The sequence below is a fragment of the Vipera berus genome (genome assembly GCF_964194415.1).
Source record: "Vipera berus genome assembly, chromosome: 3".
Classification (NCBI taxonomy): Eukaryota; Metazoa; Chordata; class Lepidosauria; order Squamata; family Viperidae; genus Vipera; species Vipera berus.
Window position 1 is genome coordinate 76,340,533 of NC_138204.1, and position 25,161 is coordinate 76,365,693.

General features: G+C 37.4%; 1 protein-coding gene across 1 annotated transcript in view; it reads right to left on the reverse strand.

Annotated features, from left to right (window-relative positions):
- The window catches only part of LOC308666603 (vitellogenin-1-like), a gene marked incomplete at both ends in the record, with an annotated part of 45,694 nt that overhangs the window by 1,842 nt on the left and 18,691 nt on the right, over positions 1-25,161 (reverse strand). Inside the window, 16 exons of the mRNA XM_081325496.1 lie at positions 1,030-1,228; positions 1,773-1,896; positions 3,890-3,978; positions 5,891-6,032; positions 8,301-8,363; positions 8,861-8,955; positions 9,994-10,050; positions 10,661-10,889; positions 12,385-12,509; positions 13,942-14,155; positions 15,202-15,340; positions 19,285-19,470; positions 19,596-19,689; positions 19,804-19,990; positions 22,396-22,485; positions 23,190-23,314. Of these exons, the coding sequence (XP_081181622.1) occupies positions 1,030-1,228; positions 1,773-1,896; positions 3,890-3,978; positions 5,891-6,032; positions 8,301-8,363; positions 8,861-8,955; positions 9,994-10,050; positions 10,661-10,889; positions 12,385-12,509; positions 13,942-14,155; positions 15,202-15,340; positions 19,285-19,470; positions 19,596-19,689; positions 19,804-19,990; positions 22,396-22,485; positions 23,190-23,314 (2,158 nt within the window). The remainder of the gene's footprint in view (positions 1-1,029; positions 1,229-1,772; positions 1,897-3,889; positions 3,979-5,890; positions 6,033-8,300; positions 8,364-8,860; positions 8,956-9,993; positions 10,051-10,660; positions 10,890-12,384; positions 12,510-13,941; positions 14,156-15,201; positions 15,341-19,284; positions 19,471-19,595; positions 19,690-19,803; positions 19,991-22,395; positions 22,486-23,189; positions 23,315-25,161) is intronic.

Here is a 25,161-nt window from a genome sequence, read left to right on the forward strand (position 1 = left end):
TCCCCTGTTCATGCTACCTTACATTTCTCTGTTGTTTTCCTTATTTAATTTGTGTTAATAAATTTATAATATAAATTTATAAATAATTTATAATATAAATTTATAATATAAATTTATAAATAATATAAATTTATAAATAATTCATTAACTCTAGAGCTATGTCCTCACATGGTGTGAAAAATGCCTGTATGTAAATGACACAATAGGTAACAGTAATTTCATAGACTTTAATGTAACAGCATTTATGACAAGTCTATCGATAGAAGGTTATCGAGCACCTAAGCTATCTGTGTAAGAATTCTAGAAACTCTGTTTATTTTTCTTTATTATTTTGTTTTACTAATTAAAAGTAATTATCTGCAACTCACATTCATGGCTACATGCTTGTTCAGATGAAGGCTGTCCTGTAATTCTGTCAAGGCTGGAGGCAGCCATATTATATTCTAGAATATATGTTTAGAGAAGGCAGCTAATTATTGATATCAGCACTTTAGTGCTGTGCTTACTTTTTGCGAAGTAATTCTTTTATTGCCTTATTGCCTTACACAGTTATGAAGTAAGAAGTATGAGATCCCAATGATTTGTATGGATCATATGTTTTCCAGCTTTAATTAGAAACCCAAACAGCATAACTACCAGATGATGGGAAGTACATTTTACTCTTTACCCCCTAAAGACTCACAGGTTTAGGCTTGCTAGGAATTCCATGAATGGGCCAAGTTTTGAACTTTGAATGATCATGTTGAAATTCATTGCTGTAAGACCCTGTAGGGCTGCATTAGTTGAACTGTTCAAACTCAGTGAGATTTTATGGCCTTTACTATTCGTAAAACCTGGCCATCGTTGCATGATTTTTTTTCAGAATTGATAAATTAAAAGCCCAGATTATAAGAAATCCTCTTATCAAGAATGACAGAATAATTTCTATTTAAAAAAAGCTTATCTTGGACCCATCAGCTATTTATTTTTTAAAAAAAACTATTGGAAAAGAAGCTATTGGAAAGAAACTTCCCATTTGGTTAAACTTACGTTACATTAATGGTTATGTGAATTTCTTTGGGGAAACCAGGTTTGGGATATTGGATCCATATTTGGAAGTGTGGTTCATAACTGTCAGATGTGGTGCAATCCTTAACTATCAGAAGGTTGCATTCTCTCTTGGCAATATTCGTGTTGAATTTCTTGTTGTCGAAGGTCTTAATTATTTCATCCTGCACCTCACATACAGCTGAGAAGAGATTAAATAGTAGGGTCAGAGTTAAACTTCAGTCCTATCTATCGGAAAGTGAAAAACCTAAACAAATCCTCAACTTTTGCCTAATAATTACATTAAGCATGGCAACATCTATAAACCTATCCTGCTACATAAAAAATTAAGGTAACAATTTCAAACCATGTTGCAAATATTGCTTGCTAATATATTTACCTAGGAATAAGGCTTACTTAAGAACCTCTAGTTGATATGAGCAAAAGCTCAAAGAGCAAAAGCTCAAGATAATGGGCTGAATCATTATTGATTATATTATTATAACTATTATATCATTAAATCATATTTAATCATTGCTATCATTAAAGTGGATCTGCTGAAATCAACCAGACGTAAACAACATAATAATTACCTTAAGTATCATTGATTTCAACCAGCCCAGCTGAAACCACACAAGGCTAGATTCAGCTCTATGCTAACTGAAAAATTGCCACAAAAAATAAACATAGGTAATATTGATCAGTCTTCTAGGTACTGGCTTGGTGTAAAAGCAGCATTAATTTACCTTCAACTCCTCTGGACAGCCATAAAGCTACATTAAATCTGCTTAATTTTGGATTCTGATAATATAAACTTGGGATGCCAGAGGAAACAATATCAGGAAAGAAATCATCATTGTACAAGGTTCTCTGGAAAGAAAATAATGAAGACATAAAGATCAATGCTGCTACAAATGCATTTAGATTTAACATTCCACTATGTAAAGAGAAATGTTTATCAGCTAAAACCATTATTTTATTTATTGAGCCATAAACAATAGATTGAAACAAAGTACAAGGAAGGAAAACACATTTTCTTCCATTCACCCAGTTCTATTGGTCACAATAATTTTGTATGGATTGTAAAAGGGTTATGAATACATGCATAAAATAGTCCCTAATATGCAGATTAAAAAGCAAAATATAGAGAATTGAGCTGTGACCATCGTAAATGTGTGATTATCACCAAGGACCTGATTCACAATCATTTGACTGCAGAGACACTGCTGTGGTTATAAATGGCAAGGACTGCTCATCACTTTTTTCAGAGCCATCATAAATTCAGTTGCTAAATGAATGGCCACTAGTTAAGGACTATCTGTGCATGTTCATAATGCACCTGTAATACAGTATTGTTCTGAGTTCTCGGACTTTCTTTGCTCTAATACTTGACGGAAACTTTGGTCTTTCCATTGAGATGTCTCCATTGAAAAAGTATGCATTTCTTATCAGACTTTCCCCCTTGCTCGATAGGGTTATGTGCCAAAAACCTCAGTCTCACCTATTTACCGTGTTTTCCCAAAAGTAAGGCCTACACCTACAATAAGCCATAGCTTGATTTTGGGGGTGGGCCTAATATAAGCTCTATTCCAAAAATAAGCCCTAGTTTTGGGGTGAGGCACAGGCCTACAAATCCAGTTAGGGCAGGAGTGGGGGTGTGGAGCTGCCCCACCCACCCCACACCCACTTAGCTTGGAGCCAGGCCTCTCCGTGCCAGCCCACCTCTTCTTCTGAGGCCTCTTCTACAGCCAGGCCTGCATTTCTCACTCACAGGGCCTTCGGGAAGGTATGTGCAGCCAAGAACCGAGCTACAGATTCAATCCATAGGTCAGTTCTGAAAGATCTCAGCAGCCAAGCACTAAGTTATGGATTGAATCCATAGCTCAGTACTTGGCTGCTTAGGCCTTCTGGAAAGACCTGACTGTAAAATGCAGGCCTGAATACAGCCGCAGAACTTCAGCCCCAGAAGAAGTGGACTAGCTGGGTGAGGCTGTCAGTGCTGGAGGTAAGGTAAGGCCTATCCCGGAAATAAGACCTGGTGTCTCTTTTGGAGGATAGATAGATAGATAGATAGATAGATAGATAGATAGATAGATAGATAGATAGATAGATACTGTAGATAGATAGATACTGTAGATAGATAGATAGATAGATAGATAGATAGATAGATAGATAGATAGATAGATAGATAGATAGATAGGTAAGTAAGTAAGTAAGTAAGTAAGTAAGTAAGTAAGTAAGTAAGTAAGTAAGTAAGAAAGACCTGACCCAGCCTTATTTTTGAGTACAACAACATGGTAGTTGTTGTACTAGGTAGGAAGCAAGGAAAGTGGGTTTTCATAAAATATGTATAAGCAACTAAGTGACTGTAAGCAGAGACCCACATTACAACACTGTTTTTCATAGTGTAAATATTCTCAGTGTTAATGATGCATACATTTTTGAAAGGCTACCTCAAACTGAGAAGACTTAGATATTTATTTCTCTGATCCAGTTTTCTTACTTCATAAAAATCTTCCCAAGTCAGGTAATAGAGAGTATTAGGATTTTCAAGAATAATTAAAGCATGTTTAGTTGATAAACCTGCTCAGATACGTGACCAATATATCTTCATAGTTTAAAATTAGTGGGGAAATGGCCTATATTTATGTCTCTTACTCTAGAAAAGCATACACACAAAATAAGTAAGGATGAGAACTGATATAATTTACACACTGAACTTTTAAATGATCTCAGTATTATGTCCTTTGAAATACGTGCCTGTAGCTCAGTCTATTCTTTTCACTATATCTTTCCATTAATTATCCAAATTCAAAAGTGGAACCGAATTAGTAATTTGAGAAAATCGAAAATGATCACCTACACCGGGAACTTTAATGATAGCAACTTGATGATCTGGAGCTTTTTCAATAACTTTGAATAAAATCTCACGCTCAGGATTCTTCTGAATAACTGTGAAAAAGCCCAAATGATATGCAAATGCAGGAAGTAAATACCTAAACCTAGAAAAAAAATCAAGTTATGAATGTGATTTATTTCAAAGAAAGGCAACAAATTTCCCACCCCCTGAAACCAGCTTCCATAATTCAGCAATGTTCTCTCCCTCCCAAAATTGAGGGCGGGGTTAGAAGCCTTAATTCCCTTTCCATAATCCCAAAATGGCCTGAAATTGCTGCTTAGGTGTATTTGTGTTTATGTTTGTACATCTGTGTTTGTGTGTGTGTGTGTGTGTGTGTGTGCGTGTGCGCATGTGCGCATATTGTGGGGATAATGGATAGAGATTGTGTAGGCATTTTTTTCTCCATTTCTAACCATGAGGCCCTTCCCCCAAGTTTCAGCCACATTTCTTCCCATACAGGCAGTCATCAACTTACAAAAGTTCATTGTTTGAAGTTTGAAGTTACAACAGCACTGGAAAAGTGACTTAAGACCGTTTTTCACACTTATGACCATTGCAGCATCTCCATGGTCACATGATCAAAATTCAGATGGTTAGAACTGACTCATATTTATGATGGCTGCAGTGTGCCAGGGTCATGTGATCACCTTTTTGCGATCTTCTGACAAGCAAAATCAATGGGGAAGCCAGTTTCACTTAACAACTATGTTACTAACTTAACAACTGTAGCAAGAAAGATTGTAAAATGGGGCAAAATCCACTTAACAACTATCTCCCTTAGCAATAGAAATTTTGGATTGTAAGTCGAGGACTTCCTTTGTTTCCCACTAGGAAATTTTGTCACATCCATTGAAAGAAACATTTTAAAAATCCACCTTTGGAAGAATGAGAAGTTACAGAGATCTTACCCGAAATAATGTTCTAGTCGGAGAAAAGGAAGCTTGGTCCATTTCATTTTCAGTTGGACAGCTTTATAAATTGCAACTTGGCCCTCGGACAACCTGACTTCTATTCTGTTATCCTTGCATTCATGTCCCCAGCTCAAAGAATTCTTGAAGAGGATGTAAACACACACAAAATATGATAGAAATTGAAAGAAAAACGGTGTGTAGGGATCATTATGGGGTTGCATTGCTTCATTAATGGACTTTGTGTCACAATGTTGTGTAACCTATGGCTGTTAGCCATGCCAGACTGTTCCAAATGATTTGGAGAAATATTTTCTGCTCCATCCTGATTAAGCCTGATGAGTGCTACCAAAATGGATAGGGGTATGGTGAATGATTAAATCAAAAGAATATTTGCCGTTTTTGCATTTTGATGCTAAAATTTCTTCCTGTTAAAGTTTTGATTAGCATTTCCTCTTTTACTTTGTGATTCTTAGAGTATTAATCTGGCACTGGAGTCCTTTCAAGAGCCCTATTTGAAGATGCCATTGATTTTAAAATGATTTTGATTTAATATAAAAATCTGGATTAACTTTAGGCTATAAATGTAGCCCAACAAAGAAAGTTTCGGAGTACATTGGCTTCCATAATGGAGGCTAATTGTTTAGTAAAAAAATAATAATAATCCAAAAGCAAAAGTGAAATAATAAAATAATCACTAGAATCATTTATTGTTAATAACGGAAGGATTTAAATTCTTCAGTATTTTAATAGGTACCCATTTACCAATGAAGATTTAAAATTGGAGCTCATTCGTCTGGATGTACAGTTTGACTGACCAGTTAAGATACTATACAGAACCCTCAAATTCCCAGGCCACTGTACAGGCCTGAGGTTGAAGAAGACATAGAGTACAGGGGTAAGTATGTTTTTAAAAATATGTTGTTCTATAAGGCAATGAAGTTTAGCTGAAAAGCAACTTTGCCACTGGAATTTTTTTAAAAAAAAAATACCTGGAAGCTAAAAGGTTGTATAAGGCTGTCAAGACAAGCTCTCCATTTAGTTTGGTTGAGTTTACTTGCAACAATTTTGAAATAGACGTTGTGGTAGTCACGCTTTTCATGCAGGGAAACACTGTAGCCCTGCTTTTTGTTGTCACTCCTAACTGCTTCAAGCACAACAGTGACATATGGCAGAAGCACACCTCCAGGAATTATTTCCTAAACAGACAAACAAAAAGATGAGATTTTAATCCGTATTTTGATTAGGTAAAATTCCAAAAGTATTTCTTTGGTGAATTGAGCAAGCAGCAGATAAGGTAGAGGCATTTTAATCCTTCTTTTGTTTTGTTTTATTAAACGGGGCGTCTGTAATGTATTGGCCTTGTATGTTTAACTCACTTGCTTTATGTCTGACTGTTTGGTTAATGGTTGACCTACTTTCTGGCTGTTATGTAAGGTTGCTGTGCTGAGCTAAACTTGCTGTCTCCAGCTTGGTAATGAGGTTTGAGGTGGGAAACTGATGCTTTAAACCTATTGGTCACCGCCCAGAGGCTGACTGTATAAATAGCTGTGCAAGCAGCTATTCATTGCTTCCGTTCTGTTCTGATTCTAAATAAACTTGTTGCTGTTTGAACACTTCGTCTCGCTTAATGCCTTCAAGAACCAAATACTTAACAGCGTCTAAAACTGTTCATTAGATATTCCAACCAGAAAATGATACTGGAGTAGTAGCTTAGATAAGTGGGTAATGTTAGCAAAAGAAAGGACCTTGGATCTCTAGCTACCTGTATAATTTCGATCATTGATATTTCAATTCAACTGTATTTTTAGGAGTTCTGCACCTTTATAGTTTATTCTGGCTAGTTTTAGATTGATATCTTTAAACTGTAGCCCAACACAGAAAGTTTTGGAATACGCTGTCTTCTCTAATGGAACCAAATTATTTAGTCAAATAAAAGAAAGCAAAAGAGAAATAATTTAAACTAGGCTAAAAATAAATAGCTATTACTTGTATATACATAAGCAAAATGCTCAAGCTGTGCTCATTGCTAAAGTTGGATGTATTTGTGTATGTCTGGGTACGTAAGTGTGTGTAGGTATATAAATACATGTGTGTGTGTGTGTGTGTGTGTGTGTGTGTGTTTCTCTGTATTACATATTCTTTCCAGGGAAGATTTCACACACACACACACACACACACACACACACACACACACACACACACACACATGACAACCTGCGACCCATTGCTGAGGGGAGGGGGCCAAATAATCTGTGGATTGTGTGGAAACTCTACCCTTGCTCCCCACTTGGTGTGTCCCCAAAATCCATCTCTCCTGCAGGGAGGAACTGAACAACCACCAGCAGTCCCTCGCCAGCCCCATCTCACTATGCAACCTACAGGTTTCTGGGACGTATACTTGGAAGGCATGGTGATGTTGAAGAGCCCACAATTTCCCTAAATTTCATTCCCATGGCAGTCATGGGTCCCAGTATTATGTAAGTTGGCCTATTTAAGTTACCTTGGTTCTATAGTTGCTGCCCTTTACTTTCCAATTTTGTCTAATTGTTTGTTACAAACAAACAGGGATAACAGTTTTAGTACTGTGTATGTGCCTATCTATCATCTGTTATCTCTCTCCTATATCTGTCTATCTGTTTGTCTGTCTGTCTGTCTGTCTCTCTCTCTCTATCATCTATTTGTCTATCATCAATCTATCAACCATCTATCTCTCACCTATCTGTCTATCATCTATCCCAGGCTAGAAACCAGGAGACTGTGAGTTCTAGCCCTGCTTTAGGCATGAAAGAAGATTGGGTGACTCTGGGCCAGTCATTTTCTTTCAGGCCACAAAATTAGGCCTGGATGACAATCCACTTGGTAAATCCCTGTGGTAGCCAATGGATCAACATTTGGTGGATCTGAAAAGTGGACCCGGCACCTGAAGAAAGTGTTGAAGTGTTAAAGTACTTTTCTAAAGTGAAATTGGTTTTGTGCAGCCCTCTACCATCTGCCAGAAGAAACCCTGAAGAAAGATGTAGGTTGACTACTTGAGCCAATATTTTAAAAATGCTGGATGAATAAGCAGCTGAAATACCATTTCCATTCAGTTCAATTCAGTTCAATCCATTTCATTTTGTTTTACTTTTTATAAATAATCGGAAACGTATAAAAAGGAACTGGGGTTAATACGTTTTTGGATTCATACACATGTTGCCTTTCCTTCCAAGGTAGTAGCCAGATTATTAGGGAGTTTCATGGCAGAGAGAAAATCTTTATTTTGGTCAGCCCAGTCCTAATTAATCTCTCTAACCTAATGAGTTAACAGCATAATGGCCTAATAGTCCTTATCTCAACTGGTACATTATTTCTTATCCTTCCCCCCCCCCCGAAAATACATATATCATTTGATATATCAGATTCCTAACGGTGGTTCTTTTTAGAAGCATATCAATTTACTTCCTATTAATTATATAAAAACATACCTCCTCTTGCCAGCTGGAGTCATTTCTGCTGCTTGCTTCAGAATAAGGCAATGGATTGCCTGACTGCACCATGTAATGAAACATTTAAACAGAATTAGGGAGTGGCAGAGGACAAAGGTAGAAGAATGGAAGGGAATGATGAAGGTCTATCAAAACACAGGAGTAAATATTTTTTCTGTTTCTGTGTCCTAAGCATTAATTGTTGAAAGCCATTTTCAGTTATGTTAGAAAGTTGTGGTATCTGTGCAAACAGCAGCATTCTACATTTGTATCGGGGAACGGGAGGGCAACAAAAAGTTAAAGCAGTCATATCTACATGCACTATCAGATATTGTGTTGATATAAGAATTGGTTTGTCCTTTCCAAAGTACCATCTAAAATAGTATAGGCTTAGTTTTAGGGATTGGACCCCCAGATCCAGGTCTTGTACTTTTTGGAATGTCCTTCAAGAAGCTAAAAGAAGGAAGCTTGGGGCATTTTAAGACACAAATCCGAAAGTCCCCATGAAGCTAAAGTGATTTTATCTACATCAGAGGAGCATGCATGCTTTGAAGAATTACTATCCTGTGGACTGATTGTATCAGCTCAGGACACATAGCATTGCTTGTATCAACCAAATCAGGTGAGAAACCTGTAGAGACCCTCAAATCGAAGTCTTGGTGCAATACATGAAACAGGATGAAAACAGCTGTATTACTGCAGCAGAGATTAAAATCTATAGGTAAAGGTAAGGTAAAGGTTCCCCCGCACATGTGTGCTAGTCATTTCCGACTCTAGGGGACGGTGCTCATCTCCGTTTCAAAGCTGAAGAACCAGCGCTTGTCCGAGGACATCTCCGTGGTCATGTGGCCAGCATGACTAGACGCCAAAGGCGCACGGAACGCCATTACCTTCCCACCAGAGTGGTCCCTATTTTTCTACTTGCATTTTGACGTGCTTTCGAACTGCTAGGTTGGCAGAAGCTGGGACGAGAAACAGGCAATCACTCTGTTACGTGGCACTCGGGATTCAACCCGCCAAACTGCCAACCTTCTGATCGACAAGCTCAGCGTCCTAACCCACTGAGCCACCATGTCCCTTTAAAATCTATAAAGAAATACAAATATCCACTACAGGCTAAATTACACAAAGAAGCCTGGCTGGTATTCATTGGCTGAAACTACAGGGAGATTATGCCTGACCACTCAACATTTCAATTAGATGTTGGGGGGGGGGTGGCACCCTTTTTTTAATGAATTAGATTGAAAGGAGGCCACCACTCATGCCAGCATTTGGAATTAGGTCTCTCTTCGCTTCCAAGCAGCACTTCTCTGGAAACTTCTCTGCAGCTTCAGAGCTCTGCCCAGCCTTCTAGACTGATGGACTGGCTTATTTATTTATTTAGACAACTTATATGCTTGCTTAAATATAATAGCAGTTATATGAAATACCTTGCTGGTAAGTCATAAAAAACAGTCTCTGCTGGTTAATTTATGACTGTGGATGGGGAAATCTGATCTTCATTCTCTAGCTGACAGATTTGCTTGAGTTAAATTATTTTCGCATCAGCTTTGCCACCCCACAGCATTCCACAATCATGTCTCATTTGGATTCCTTTTCTCCAAAGAAGGGTGGAAGTATCAAGCACTGGAATCTATCCATTTTAATATAAAAAAGGTCAGTTGAAAAAAATCACAATAATATTGAAACTCACCTGATCGATCTGGCTTTCCCTGAAGTGAAGATTTCCTAGTTCCAGGGCTCCAAGTTCCTGCAAAATGTCAAAGAAGAAAAAGCAAAGCAAGAGTTACCCAAATGCACACTGCTACATGCATGCATTCAGGTAGGAAGCTCTGAAGCACTTCCAGGTGGAAAGAATTAGTGGGTGACACCACCATTGTCCACAGGATGCCCAGTTGGGAGTTCCTTTCATGTACCCATTGAAGTGGTACTTATTTATCTACTTGCAATTACTCGCTTTCAAACTGCTAGGTCTGCATGAGCTGGAAAAAATGACAGGAGCGCACCCCATCACACAGCAGCACTTGGGTCTCAAATGTGGTCTTGCTGATTGTCAACTCAGCATCCTAACCACAAGAGCCACCATGCTCCTAGATGCTCACTGTTAAAGGAATAGACAAACCATATCCCAGCCAACAGAGATGTTGAGTTAATGCACATTGCAAGGAAAGAGTTCTCCCAGTTAGAATTGATGGGTACCTTCTCATCGGAGTGTTCAGCTGGCCTCTTGGTGCGTTTCTTTTTATCCCCAACTTTCTCACTCCATGGATGACTCTTCTCCTTTTGGTGTCTTCCATTAATATGCTTATTATGTTGGGTGTTGTCACTGTTGTCGCTGCTGCTGCTACTGCTGGTATCACTGCTGCTGCTGCTACTGCTGGTATCACTGCTGCTGCTAGTATCATTAAGTTGTTGCTTTTTTTTCAGAGGTTGGAGCTGAGGCCTCTTCTGATCCTGTCCCTCTTGTTCATTATCTTGCTGCTGACTGGCAGGAACTTGTTTTAGACCTATAATTTCCTTTAAACCAATCTCCTGAGAACCACTGCTTGATGAACTTTCAGTCCTCTCATCAGTGCCATCTGTAAAGATCTAGCATGGGATATGCCCAGAGAGAAGAATATCTGTCATCTCATGTAATCTGAAGGTTTAGGCAAATTGATATACAGAATTAATGTTCCAAGAGCAATACTGTAAATGTTAAAAGCACAGATTTCTCTGCACAGTTGTCTTACTCTGAAGCAAGCAGAAATGAATCCAACATATTGAAAAAGTGAGGGTTAGCTTTCCTAAAGAGCAAGGTTCTTCTGAAGATACTGATGTGTTGAGCAGAAGATAATATCATTGCACTTGGCTTAATGCTAAACGGTCATGCTGAGATTTCCAATCATATGTTTCTGACTTGAGTAGTTAGCACGTATTAATGGGCAGTGGGATTGCAGGAGATTGACTCATATATGGGGGTGGTTTGGACTAGATGACCTCCAAGGTACCTTCCAACATCATCATCATCATCATCATCATCATCATCATCATCATCATCATCATTATTATTATTATTATTATTATTATTATTATTATTATTATTATTATTATTAACCTTCACTTCATCCAGATTTGAATTTATCTGTGTAAACGGACCTCTTGCAGAAGTTTGCTCTCATGGAATCTTATAGGCCAGGGGTCCCCAACCCCCAGTCCGTGGACTGGTATCGGACTGCGGCATGCCAGCAACTGGTCTGCACAAACAAGGAAAGCCCCATCCACAGGATGCAGGCAGCACACAAAACCACACCCTGTCCAGTCTGCAGAAAAACCTCTCTCAACGTAACCAGTCCCTGGTGTCCAAAAGGTTGGGGACCTCTGTTATAAGCCACATTCCATGAACTGTAAGCATTGCTCTTTTATTTAATGGCACTCAATCATATTCATAGTACTAACTATGCTGTTCACATTAGTTGGCAACTTGTCTACACGATGATTTATGGAACTAACTGCATAGTTCATAATAGGAGTGAATTTTGGTGCTGGCAATATGAAATAATAATAATAAACCTTTATTGTCAAAGTACAACAAAGTACAACAAATTTGGGAGTGTATTAATTTAGGTATTATTTATTATTGTTAATCACTTGAACCTAATAGCCTCTCTCTTCCTAAGGGATAACAATCTGTTTTTGTGGAATAAGGCCATGATTTTCCGGCATCCTCACATATAGTCTCTGTGTTTAAACAAATGTTTCTCAGGACCATATAAATTTTGTTTATTACTCTGCAGAGCAAAGCATTTGATGGATTTCTTTCTGAAGAAATTAGAGGAGAGAATGCAGTTACTTGCATAGTAGAGCCCTAACAACCCACACTGTATTTTCAAAGCCAAAATAACTTGGTATTTATAAAGGAAAAGAATATCACCCTAACAGTATATAACTAATTATTTATGTAGTTCTCTATGGTATTTAAAGATATTGCTATAACCCATAAAGTTTAAAATAACACCATCAAATGTTTGCCTATAGATCCTGTATGATGGTGGGAGGGGGACTTGAATGGTTGCTAAGATACCTTCTCCCAAAAAGTAAATACCTTTTTCAATTTTTTAATTACTAGATCCATTTCTTCATTTTGTAACAAATGTACCATCTGTTCAGCAACACGAGCACCTCCTTGAACGGTGAATCGTAGCTTCTCAATTGGAACTTTTGGATCAGCTGAAATTATTTGAATTATTATTAGTGGAACTATTGATACAATCATTGTTTTACTTTTAATATAAACACACACGCGTGCACACACACACAGACACACACACATATGTACTTTAGTGACATAGCAAGAGCCATTTGATAGTAATATGAATTTAGCAACAGAGTATAGCAGTACCTAGCTGACTTTGGCTATTCTTAAAGTAGTCATAGAATTGGGGCTGCTTAATACTTAAATATGAAACCACCAGGGATTCTAAGACTTCAGGCAAGAGTGTAAAGTCAAAAAAGCATATTAAAGAAGGTATTGGCTAACCACTACCATATTGTTGCAAAGAATAATGGCTATGTAATTATCAGAGTCAACCTCGATTTGAGGGCACCTTTATCTTTGTCTAAAAGTCCTACTGTTTCCTCCTAATGTTATTTTTATCTCTGTGTGGAAAATAACAATAAATATAATACATAATGCTGCATTACTAAACATTAAAAAGAGTTCTTGGGCTCCAAGATCACTGCAGATGGGGACTGTAGCTAAGAAATTAAAAGACGCTTGCTCTTGGGAAGGAAAGCCATGGCAAATCTAGACAGCACACTAAAAAGCAGAGACATCACCCTGTCAACAAAAGTGCGTATAGTCAAGGCTATGGTCTTCCCAGTTGCAACGTATGGCAGTGAAAGTTGGACCATAAGAAAGGCTGAGCGCCAAAGAATTGAGGCCTTTGAACTGTGGTGCTGGAGAAGACACCTGCGAATCCCTTGGACTGCAAGGTGATCAAACCGGTCAGTCCTAGAGGAGATCAACCCTGACTGCTCTTTAGAAGGCCAGATCCTGAAGCTAAAACTCAAATACTTTGGCCACCTAATGAGAAGGAAGGACTCACTGGAGAAGAGCCTAATGCTGGGAAAGATTGAGGGCAAGAGAAGAAGGGGACGACAGAGAATGAGATGGCTGGATGGAGTCACTGAAACAGTAGGTGTGAGCTTAAAAGGACTGCAGAAGATGGTAGAGGACACGAAGGCCTGGAGGAACATTGTCCATGGGGTCGTGATGGGTCGGACACGACTTCGCAGCTAACAACAACAACAAAAGGAGTTCTGAATTAAGGATCAGCAATTGAGAACAGTAATCCAGAACAGTGGATAATTTAAATTAGTAAGCGGTAAAAGAATTATTGGTAGGTTAACCAGTCGGATTTCATCATCTTTTTGAAATATACTATTGAATTTATGTCATTACTACATCATTTAGTTAACTTAATTACTAGGAGTAAGTGTCATGTATGCTACATAGAACTATGTGTCACAGTGAGATATTCACAGATTAGAACACAACACTTAAAAGCGCCATTTATATTGCTTTTTCCTGTAGCTCTTAAGTTTTTGGTATGAACTAGAAATCTAGACAAAAAATAAAATAAAAATAAATATGACTTACATTCCTTAAGGGAGAATTTGAAAACATATTCTCCAATGTAATTGTATATAGATCTTCGTAGAAGATACCCAGCATACATATCTGCCCAGTGGAAGCAAGCCTTGCAACCGAAGGTACAGGCTTCAAAGCATTGTGTTTGGTGAAATGATTCTAAATACTTTTCCAGCTGTGCATCGAGATTTTCAGCTGATTTTTTTTCTGATGGAAGTGTGTCCTGGTTGAATAATGAACATATTCAGACACATTTTTCCCCCGCAGTTTATTTATTTCCCTGAAGGTGGCCAATATTACTTTTTTGAGCAAAAACAGCAGTGTAAGTGATACCTTACAAGCTTACTATCTATCTAATTATCACATGACATGATATTACATTGGTTAATCTTTAAGGTACCATTAGATTATTTTATATTTCACTCCTTTGGATAAGGATAAATAATTCAACTGTGCCATAATATTTTAACTTGATCAAATATTACAGTCACCTTCTGGATGCTACAATAAAAGAAATGCAGCTATTGCGTCAACAACATAAATGATATATAATTTTCTGTTCTTGTAGCCAGTAATGGTCAATCCACTGCGATCAATACTAGTTAGTTGTCATTAATGATTAACATGATTAACTCTGAATCAAATTTTGTAAGCTTTAATCACATCATTGGATCAGAATGTATTCAATTTACTTTTCATTAAATACTAGACACCTGGATTCTAGATATAAGAGAATAAACAGGCAGTGTGTGTGTGTGTGTGTTCCTAGATGTCTCTAGGTTAATATTATATTATATATAATACAGGTAGTGACCGTTCAAAGTTATAACAGCACTGAAAAAAGTGACTTATGATCATTTTTCAACTTAAAATCTTTGTGGCACCCCCCCATGATCATGTGATCAAAATTCAGATGTTTGGCAACTGGTTCATACATATGACCATTGCTTATGACCTTTTGCAACCTTTTGACAAGCAAAATCAATGGGGGAAACCAGAATCACTTATATTAACTTATCCACTGCAGGGATTCATTTAACAACCGTGGCTAGAAAGGTGGTTAAAAACTCACCTAACAGATGTCTCACTTAACAACCAAAATTTTGGTCCAGGCCTACCTGTATAGTATAATGATTGCTTAAGTTATTGCTAGTATGTTGGTGGGAGAGGAGGATAGGAAACAATAAAAATAAATTATTCCATGCCATTTCTATTGCATATAACACCAGCAAACAAATAAACAACCTCGGGAAATCCAGTGTGGGTTACCTTTCTTTCATCCTCTTTTTTTGATGACCTATCAAAGGATTCTACTATTGTTCTAGACAGATTTGCAGGGAAGAAAACAGGAGTAGATACAGCAGCAGTTGCCTCTTCAATATTGCTTGTGATAGCAGAGGTCTTCACTCTGCAGGAGAGAAAGAAACATAGAGAACGTTGCTCTAGAAACACAAGCGTGGCCGAAAAAGGATTGAGATATGGCTTATAATACTGAACTGATGACAAAAACCCTCTCCTTCCATTTTGCTCCACCAGCTCTTAACATGACGAGTCACACAAAATTAAGATGGTGTGGCCTGAAGTTGTTTTCACAGTTAGGGATAGAAATGGTTTCTCGTACACGCCTCTAAGAGAGTCAGTCGTTGCACCAGCCCCTGCTTCTGTAATTATAAAGCAGAGACTGTATAGTCCAGGCAGAAGGAAAAAACAACAATGAGATGAAATTATTTTGTTTGATTAAAAAAAGAGCATTGACTCATCATAGAATTCCCTATCATAATTCTCTGAGAATTTCCATTATTGCGAATTAGCTAATCTGGTTGCTTAGTCTACAGGATCCCATAGAGCAAGTTCTTTATTCTGCTGCAGTAAATGACTCTCTGTTAATTATTTAAATAGCCTTAAATAATTAATTCTGATGTTGTCCAGATATATTAGGACTCTCAGAATTTTTAGCCAGAATTGGTCAATTCTGTAGCTGTGACTATATATGGTTTATATCCTCCATATTCAGACAAGGTTGGTTAATGCTATCTAAAAATTTCAAAAATAGAGGACAAAAACCCATACTATATTCTGTCCCACCCTGTCCCAAAATAACTCTTTAGATTTGAATGTATTATGTTAAAGATTTGCAAGATCAATTTCAGCCCCACAAAGAAGAAATCAGCTTCCTGAGAAGTTTCTTTTATTAATATTATCTATAGTAAGAGAAGAAGGGACGCGGTGGCTCAGTGGGTTAGGACGCTGAGCTTGTTGATCAGAAGGTCGGCAGTTTGGTGGGTCGAATCCCGAGTACCACGTAGCAGAGTGAGCGCCTGTTACTCGTCCCAGCTTCTGCCAACCTAGCAGTTCGAAAGCACGTAAAAATGCAAGTAGAAAAATAGGGACCACTACGGTGGGAAGGTAACAGCGTTCTGTGCGCCTTTGGCGTCTAGTGATGCTGGCCACATGACCACGGAGATGTCCTCGGACACTCTTTGGCTTTGAAACGGAGGTGAGCACCGTCCCCTAGAGTTGGAAACAACTAGCATGCATGTGCAGGGGAACCTTTACCTTTACCTTTATAGTAAGAGAATCTTGTAAGTCTGACTGTTATTTCTTTCTCTTCCAAGCATTCCCCCCCCCCCCCGATATGTACGTGAATTACTGAGGTGTTTGCCTGAGTGGCTAGTGCATTCCTTCATCTTGTTTTGAATTTAAGCCATGTTTCTCTCACCCCCCACTGCTTTGGTAATGAATGTGGCCTATCTCTGTTACCTTCCTTACTTAGTACCCACATGGACATATTCTCTTTGTCTTTCTCTCTCTCTCTCTCTCTCCACTTATGGTGTATCTTGAAAGCCGCTGATGTCATTGCCTTGGGCTTGTTTTAGGAACATAGGCTGATGTTAGCTGTCTGGCTGTGAACTGAGAAGCGATCCTTGTACCCATGCTGAATGTGAAGCTTTTCAGCATTTCACATTCAGGGTAGGAAATCCAGAACGCATCATCCTTTCTATCCGAAAAGTGGCTTTGCATTCCTTTCATCTCTGCTGCTGAATTCATAAGGTGTGCTGCCATTGCAATAAGTAAACAACAGAGAACAAATAAGGTTTATTCCATCCCACCCCCCAAGTTCTCTCTTATTCATAATAGATATGATAACCACACCCTAAGGTAAGCTTAGCTAGAACATTCAGGAACTAAAAATACAAATAAAAATCCGTTAACTAGATACACTTGAGGACAAGCTGAAGGGATCAAAGAAACTACAAATCAACTTGCATTATATGATGGCTCATCCAGGCAAAATAGATTAAAAGGAAGTAGATTTCACATTTTAAAATTCAATAATTTAAACCATCCTGAAATCACAGGCTGTATATCTCTAGGCACAGATCATTGGCATTCCCACCTCCTTACTCCTGCTGCTTTTTTTCTTAGCCCTTTCTAATTTTTTTAAGCCAATAGCCTAGATTTATCACCTTAATTATCAATTTTTCCTCACTGAGCATGGGAAGCCAGCAAATCGAGTTACATCACAGGATACACTAGTTGTTCTCTGCCAAATCACATAGCACAGCAAGAAGATGCATGAGAGTTGAGTATTACTGTTTCTTTGTGCTTTGGCAGAAAGAAAAAAGTTACAAAGAAGGCTTAAAGGTAGAGTATGAAAGAGGATTTGTGATCTGTGATTCCCTACTTGAGGGAGAAATAAAAATGGAACAATTGTACACTTCCTGACTACAAGAGGTGATTCTTTTTTTAAATAGCAGCAACATTTTACATAGATACATGTGGGTATAATTGTTTATTTTGCATTTATTCAACTGACATGGTGGACCTTCAAACGCTTAAATAATCAGTTCAAACTTGCATGGATGCTATGGCTGCACTGGCTTATTTTTGCTTGATGTGCAAATGACAGCCTGTACCTCAAAGAAGTGGCAAGATGAATAAATCTAAAAGAATAGTCACTGAATTTTGATGAGCCTTTATCCGCTCCATATTTTTGACAATGGCTTGAAAGCTACAACTGGCACATCATGCAATCGCTGTAGAAATCTGATACTCCAAAGTTATGGCCATTTAGTAATCCCTGTGGGGATTACCAGAAAGCTTTCAGGACCACTTTCTAGTGTTGGTTATTAGTTTTAAATCTCTCTCAATATATATTGTATATGAGCTGTGGTGTCCTAGTGGTTAAAGTGCAGTATTGCAGGCTAACTCTGCCTATTGCTAGGAGTTTGATCCTGACCAACTCAAGGCTGACTCAGCCTTTTATCCTTCCAGTGTTGGGAAAACTGAGGAGCCAGACTGTTGGGGGCAATATGCTGACTCTGTGAACTGCTTAGAGAATGCTGTAAAGCACTATGAAGCAGTATAGAAGTCTAAGTGCTATTGCTATTGTTATAGTGCTCAGATGTATAAAGGAACATCTTTGATTTGCTGATCCAAATCAAAACTGTCTGCTTTGTGAGGATACCTAGAAAGGGCTTGCTCCAGGTTGTACTGTGACATGAAGTGAGAAGAGCCCCCAGAAATTTAGTTGGCTCCCTCTTTAGGGGCATTCCAGCATACCTTGAAAACTTGCCTTAGAGTGGATTTTGGTGCTCCAGTTGTATTTACGAGTCCCCATGTATTATTGTAGCTGTGTTTTACTTGGTATCCCAACTGGATAGTACATACATTGTTATTTAAAACAAAGCATAATGTGTTACCTGCTTAAATTACATTTGTTGCAATACCCCACATTATGTTTCAAATGCCTAAGATATGATTGCTGGGATCCAGCTGAGATCTCCCATTTCTCCCAAGGACATCAAAGACATAGTTTAGTCAAAACTAACCAAAAGGAAAACTGATTCGGTTTTGTTTCAGTGACTATGACTGAATCATGATACTTTTCTAACGTTAAAAGGAGTTTAAGCTCCATGATCAGACCTTGGAAGTAATCAGAGGCAGACATGAGGGGGAGATAGGTGAGTAAGGGGAGTTGGAAGAATACCCTAATCTTGCTGATGCTGAAGCCAGGAAGACCAAAACTCTTAAGACTTAGATTGGGGTGCATAGTCACTTAATAACATGAATTTCCCAGTTAATGACTGTAATGTAGAGTGCCAAGATTGCTGTCGTAAATCATTGTGGTCATGTGACATCTTCTGTTATGATTGCAACAACATACGATTTAAAACTAAAATGAAAGCACTTCTTAAGGTGTATTTTTCTGAATTTATACTGGATAAATCCTACAAATCTACCTTACTGAAACTGATTTAGTTTTCCAGTATAGATATATCTAAAGCTGCATATAAAAACTAGAAAAGCAACAACAAAAAACCCTTTACTGATAGTGTAACAAGAGCCTACCTTAGAGAAATTATGTCTGTTTCCTCCTTGCATGGTGGCAGTTCAAGTTTGAAGGTCTTTTCTTTAATATTCATAGCAACATCCATATTTATGGGGACGTTTGCTGTCACTGTGGCCTTTTTTTCCAGAAGGGCATGAATTTCAGGTGTAATAATTCCCACACTTAAGATCATGTCCTTCTTCATCCTGAAACAGCAAAGAAAACAACAGATTGTCCGACATTTTGTAACGCTGAAGAATAAGTGATACCAGGCATTTTTGCACAATGTTCTTTTTACATGACAACTTTGGATAACATTGATTGTACTTACCGAAGTCTCAGTCTAGTTTTCAGTTTGATATCACTGTTAATTATGTCAGGCCAAGTGATTTGGGATGCTGGTTCTGGGGTTATCAGTAACTGAACTGTTTAAATGAAAGAAAATAAATAAATGCATACATTACTGTTTGTTTTTTATATATGTATGTACATATACATATGTATATGTATGCAATAATGAATAAAACATATTGCCCTACCATTTCCATCAACTTCTGTGTGAGCAATATGGACCAAACCGATTTGCCAAGGTAGCCCAGCACACGTTGGCACAATACGCTGGATTTCTGCAGACTTGATATATTTCTGCCAGTAAATATTTGGAAGATTTTTAAGGACATCTGTAAGATATTTTATCCAAGGAAGATGTCCTTTTTCATGGAACACCTGCAAAAATAGATTTGATTCATTTAAATATATCTGATAACCAGATACAAACTTTATTGGAATAATTGTTGCCCAAAAGAAAAATTTGCCAATGGTCAACAGTATTTTGACATTATTAAAATATGAATGTTAGATAATATTTAAAATATGAATGTTCAAGACCTTGAAGAGTAGATAATAGTTTAATAGTAAATGTGAAAACAGTAGGTAAAAAGGCACCTGTAATATTTTTCGAATTCTATCCATCCTTATGTATCCAGTTACAATTTCCTGGTCAAATATTTTGGCATATACTTCTAGAGCATTCGACTCCTGTGTTGTGATAAGAAGTAGAAATTGGAATGTTTATTGTTTTCCTTGATTATGCATCCTGATTCTGCATTTGTGTATACCGAGCATCATACAGTAGCCTTTTTTTAAAAAAAATGAAGGTGAGTAGAAATTAAATAATGTGCAAAAATAAGCATCACAATAAACATAGATATTTATAAAAAGGACCTCTATGGAAAAGCAAACTGAAGAAAAAAATTGCAAAACATCTGTGCCGCCTTGCTTGCCTCCTGTTTGAGCTTCTCCTCAGCATCAACACTACAGAATTGATTATAAACATGAAAGCGGTAGGACAGAAGACATGGAGGACAAATGGAAGACACTTGTGTTTTGGAAGTTCTGCAGCAGTAGAATAACAAGAAATACAAAAAAAACCCCAAAATAAAATGAGTTTTCTTGACAGAAGTTAAAGGGTCCATGAATGAATGAATGAATGAGTGAGTGAATGAATGAATGAATGAAGAAGCACAGCCAAGCCAAGTCCAATATTTGGTACTTTACCTGCTGTTCATTAATAAGGGAAAAATTGACAATAGAAGAATTTATTTATTTATTTTTTATTTTAATCCCATTTATATGCCGCCCTTCTCCGAAGACTCAGGGCGGCTTACAATTTAAAGCACAAATCAATGTGCTTAGCAATAGCCTTCATTCTATGTATATGCCTGCTTATTAGGGCTTTCGGCCCCCCCCCAGCGGCATTATTACAAAGTCAGCTTATTGCCCCCAACAATCTGGGTCCTCATTTTACCTACCTCGGAAGGATGGAAGGCTGAGTCAACCTTGAGCCTGGTGGGATGCGAACCTGCACTAATTGCAGGCAGCTAGTGTTACTTAAGGAGGCATTAGCCCACTGCTCCACCAAGGCTCTTCTTTGGGGGAGGGGGGATGTAAAAGCAGATCAAGGTCTGTAAAAGTTAAAATACTTTTATATACAGTAATAGTAGAGTTGAGTTGAGTAGCAGATTAAAGAACCAGTTTGGTCTAGTGCAGGGGTAGGCAACCTCGGCTCTTTTATGACTCATGGACTTCAACTCCCAGAATTCCTGAGTCAGCTGACTCAGGAATTCTGGGAGTTGAAGTCCATGAGTCATAAAAGAGCCGAGGTTGCCTACCCCTGGTGTAGTGGTTAAGGCACAAGGCTAGAAAGCTGGAGACCATGAATTCTAGTCCCACCTTAGCCAGGAAAGCCAACTGGGTGACTTGGTGTCAGTCACTTTCCCTCAGCCCAATGTGCCTCATAAAGTTGTTGTGGGGAAAATAGGAAGAGGAAGATATGTGGAATAACCCTGCTGCCTTGAGTTATTTGTGCAAATAATAAAGATGGGACACAGATCAATGAAGTATAGTAATAATAGTGATAATATATTTGAAGTAGAAATAGCATAGTAGCACAAAAGTACAAATAATAGTATAGAATATAGTATAATAGAAGTAGTGGTAGAATATAGTATAGAAAACATTGTATAAGTAGAATAGAAATATGGTATAATGCAGAAGAGATAGAAAAAAATTGCACATATATGTTTGTATCTTTCAGTTTTGTACCTTGGAAATAATAATAATAATAATAATAATAATAATAATAATAATAATAATAATAATAATAATAATAATAATAATAATAAGTTGGAAGGGACCTTGGAGGTCATCTAGTCCAACCCCCTGCTCAGGCAGGAAACCTTATACCATTTCAGGCAAATGGCTGTCCAGTCTCTTCTTAAAAACCTCCAGTCCTTATTAGGAGCCATAAGAATCCAATAGTCTACGATCTAGTCTTTTGATGAATTTTTGAGTTTGGGTTGATCAAACAGGGTATAGTTTTAAAAGAACCCATGACAACCCCTCCACTAAAGAACTGAAAATGGAGCTGCGGAAGGCAAACCTTACAGGATTTTTGTTTGTTTGTTAAGAAGTGACAAAAAGGAAGAGACTGATTTTGGAAGTACTGACTAGTCTGGAAAATTTCCTCATTGGAAACACAATAGCTCCCTTACACCTTTCATTTAGATTAACATGGAAGGTATTATCCTCAGTAAAAACATTCATGGCACAATGAACTGCTGCCCATTTACCGTTTTCTGAAGTTGCTGTGAATCATGACCTTTGTTAACTTGTTGCAGAACCTCTGAGTTTTCCTTTATTCTTCGTATTTGAACTCCTGTCTATATTGGAAAGAAAAATAAAGTTGGGACAAAGAATTGTATGCCCTACATAAATTTGAGCGCTGTGTTGTTATTGTTTTTTAATATTTAAATAATTCTAAATAAATTGATCCATAGCCTGTAGTATATTTAAAGACTCTACAACAGGGGTGTCAAACTGCCGGCCCGTGGGCCGGATGCATCAAGGCAAAACCGCGCCCACCCCATTGCTGGCAATGGCAAAAATGTCATGATACGTCATGTGACGTTGCTCTACAATGTCTCTGCATTCAGAAACTGCCACAAAAGGAGTCATTTTTAATTAAGAATGGCTTAACAGAGAATATAACAAAGAAAAGCTGTCATGTGTAGCTTTTGAGGGCCATATATCTCTCGGCCTACTTTTTTTTAAAGATCAAATGATGCATAGATACTAATGGGATATTTTTAAAAAAATAAATACATGAAGAATTCATTGGTAATGTACAGGACACTTAATGTTCACTTCAGATGAGTACAATTATCAGTATCAGTTGAAAAACAAGGCACATCTAAATAAAAACAACAGTATTTTCAGTATGAATTTCAGTATAGATTACACTTTTATGCTTGCTGTCAGCATTCCCAATACATTAGATAGAAGTGTGGGTCAGAAACAACCCCCCCCAAGGAACTTTAATTTGTGATTCTGTTCAACCGATAATTATGGTTCAATATTTAAATACCTCAAAAGGAGAAAATATGCTGCCCATGAAGAGTGCCTTGAAATGGGTCATCATAAATGTTGGCTGCGTATTCTCTTCTTCATGAAGAAACATTGAATACATTCCCAGACGAGCCTTATAAAATTCTGACAAGATAGATAATCCAGTAAGTCCAATTATTTCAAAACAAAAAAAGAAAAACTTTAATTTTCAATTGCTTAGTGCAATTTATAAAATAGCCATGAAGTCTACAGTATGTATAGATTGATCCCACCCCCTTTGTGGCAGCCCCTTAGATATTGGAACACTGCTATCATATCACCCCGGTCCTCCTTTTCATTAAACTAGACATACCCAATTCCTGCAACTGTTCTTCATATGTTTTAGCCTCCAGCCCTCTAATCATCTTTGTTGTTCTTCTATGCAGATATTTGAAGCATTATTACATGGAAGAGGAAATGAAGTTATTTTCTATTTCTCCAAAGGACAGGATTAGAAACAAAAGTTATTAAAACCACAAGGAAGTGGAATTAGGGTAGATATGAGGAGGCACTTCCTAATGTCGATAAAACAGGCTGCCATATACTAGAGGTCTTCAAACAGAGGCTGGATGGTCATCTGTCTGATAGCTTTGGTTGATCTTGGATTGAACAGAGTGCTGGATTAGATTACCTCTAACATTTCCTCTGACTGTATGATTATATGATTTGGGCTTGGGCTTCTCCATTAGTAAAGGAGAATATATTCAAATCTCATGGTTATTCTGGATGATGGATAGAAAACAAGTTATAACGGCATGATAATAAAACCTATTCTCTACTTGTAGAATGGCATAGATTTCCTGATGTCTACATTCCAAAATGCTTTGGGATTATTTTATTTTGCAAGCTTTGGGAGAGTTGTTACCAACTGACAAGTATAATATGGCATAATATGCTCTGAATCCATACATTTACATGTACTAGTGGGAAAAAATCAATTCATCTTATATTATACCCATATATGCTACTGATCATATTTATATTGCCTACTAAGCATAATTTTGTGAATATTAATAGAATGGATGAAAAAAACCATGAAAGATTTACCATTTTTGCCAATGCTGTTAAAGCCATAATACAGATGTTCTGGTAAAGATAAATGGCAAAGATATGGATTGCTGAGTCAAATGATTCTTAAGAATTTATGTTTTCAGTAATAAATGCTGCACTAAGACATTGACATTAATAGTTTAATAACCATTATCAAGCAAAAGCTCATGATTATGAAATGAGTGTGTCTGTCACACAAAAAATAATAATCCAGTATTCCTAATTAGTAGGCCTTATTTTTTCTGTTTTCTTTTACAGACTTGGATCCAGATGTTAGCAGAGTCCCAATTTTTTAGAAGAAAGATAGAGAGGGTAATATCTACCTAACCGCTTCCTATATTTTTTTAAAAATAATCTTTTTGAGGGTTAGTAGTTGCTAATGTTGTATGATAAAAAAATATCATTAGAATCTGCAGGTAGAAAGAGGGAACCAATCATTTTTCCCCTGCAGCAGCTCTGCTGGATTCCATAAAAGAAAAGAATCTTTCTATCAGCAGAACAGCCAATCTGGATCCAAACCATACTTTGGTAAAGGAATGATAATAGAAATGTAGATGGGTGATAAAGTTGCATCTAAAACCCAATGTTATTTCATGAATATGAGCATTCTTTAGAGGACACAAAGTTCATCTGGTAATGCTTTTGGCATTCCTGAAAATACAGCTGGGAGACAGCAGGTCTGAATAATGCAAATAACTTTGGACACAGCTTTATGTGCACTACTTACTTTTACATCATGAAATTAATTAAATGGTCATGTAATGTCACCTCAGAACATCTGTAATGTTGCCTGAATGGCACTAATTGAATTACTTGAATTGTACTAATTAATTCCACTTCTACCCAAAAAAAAAAGGTGGGGGAAAGTTTTTTTGTTAAGCTATATGCAAGTTTTCAGGTAT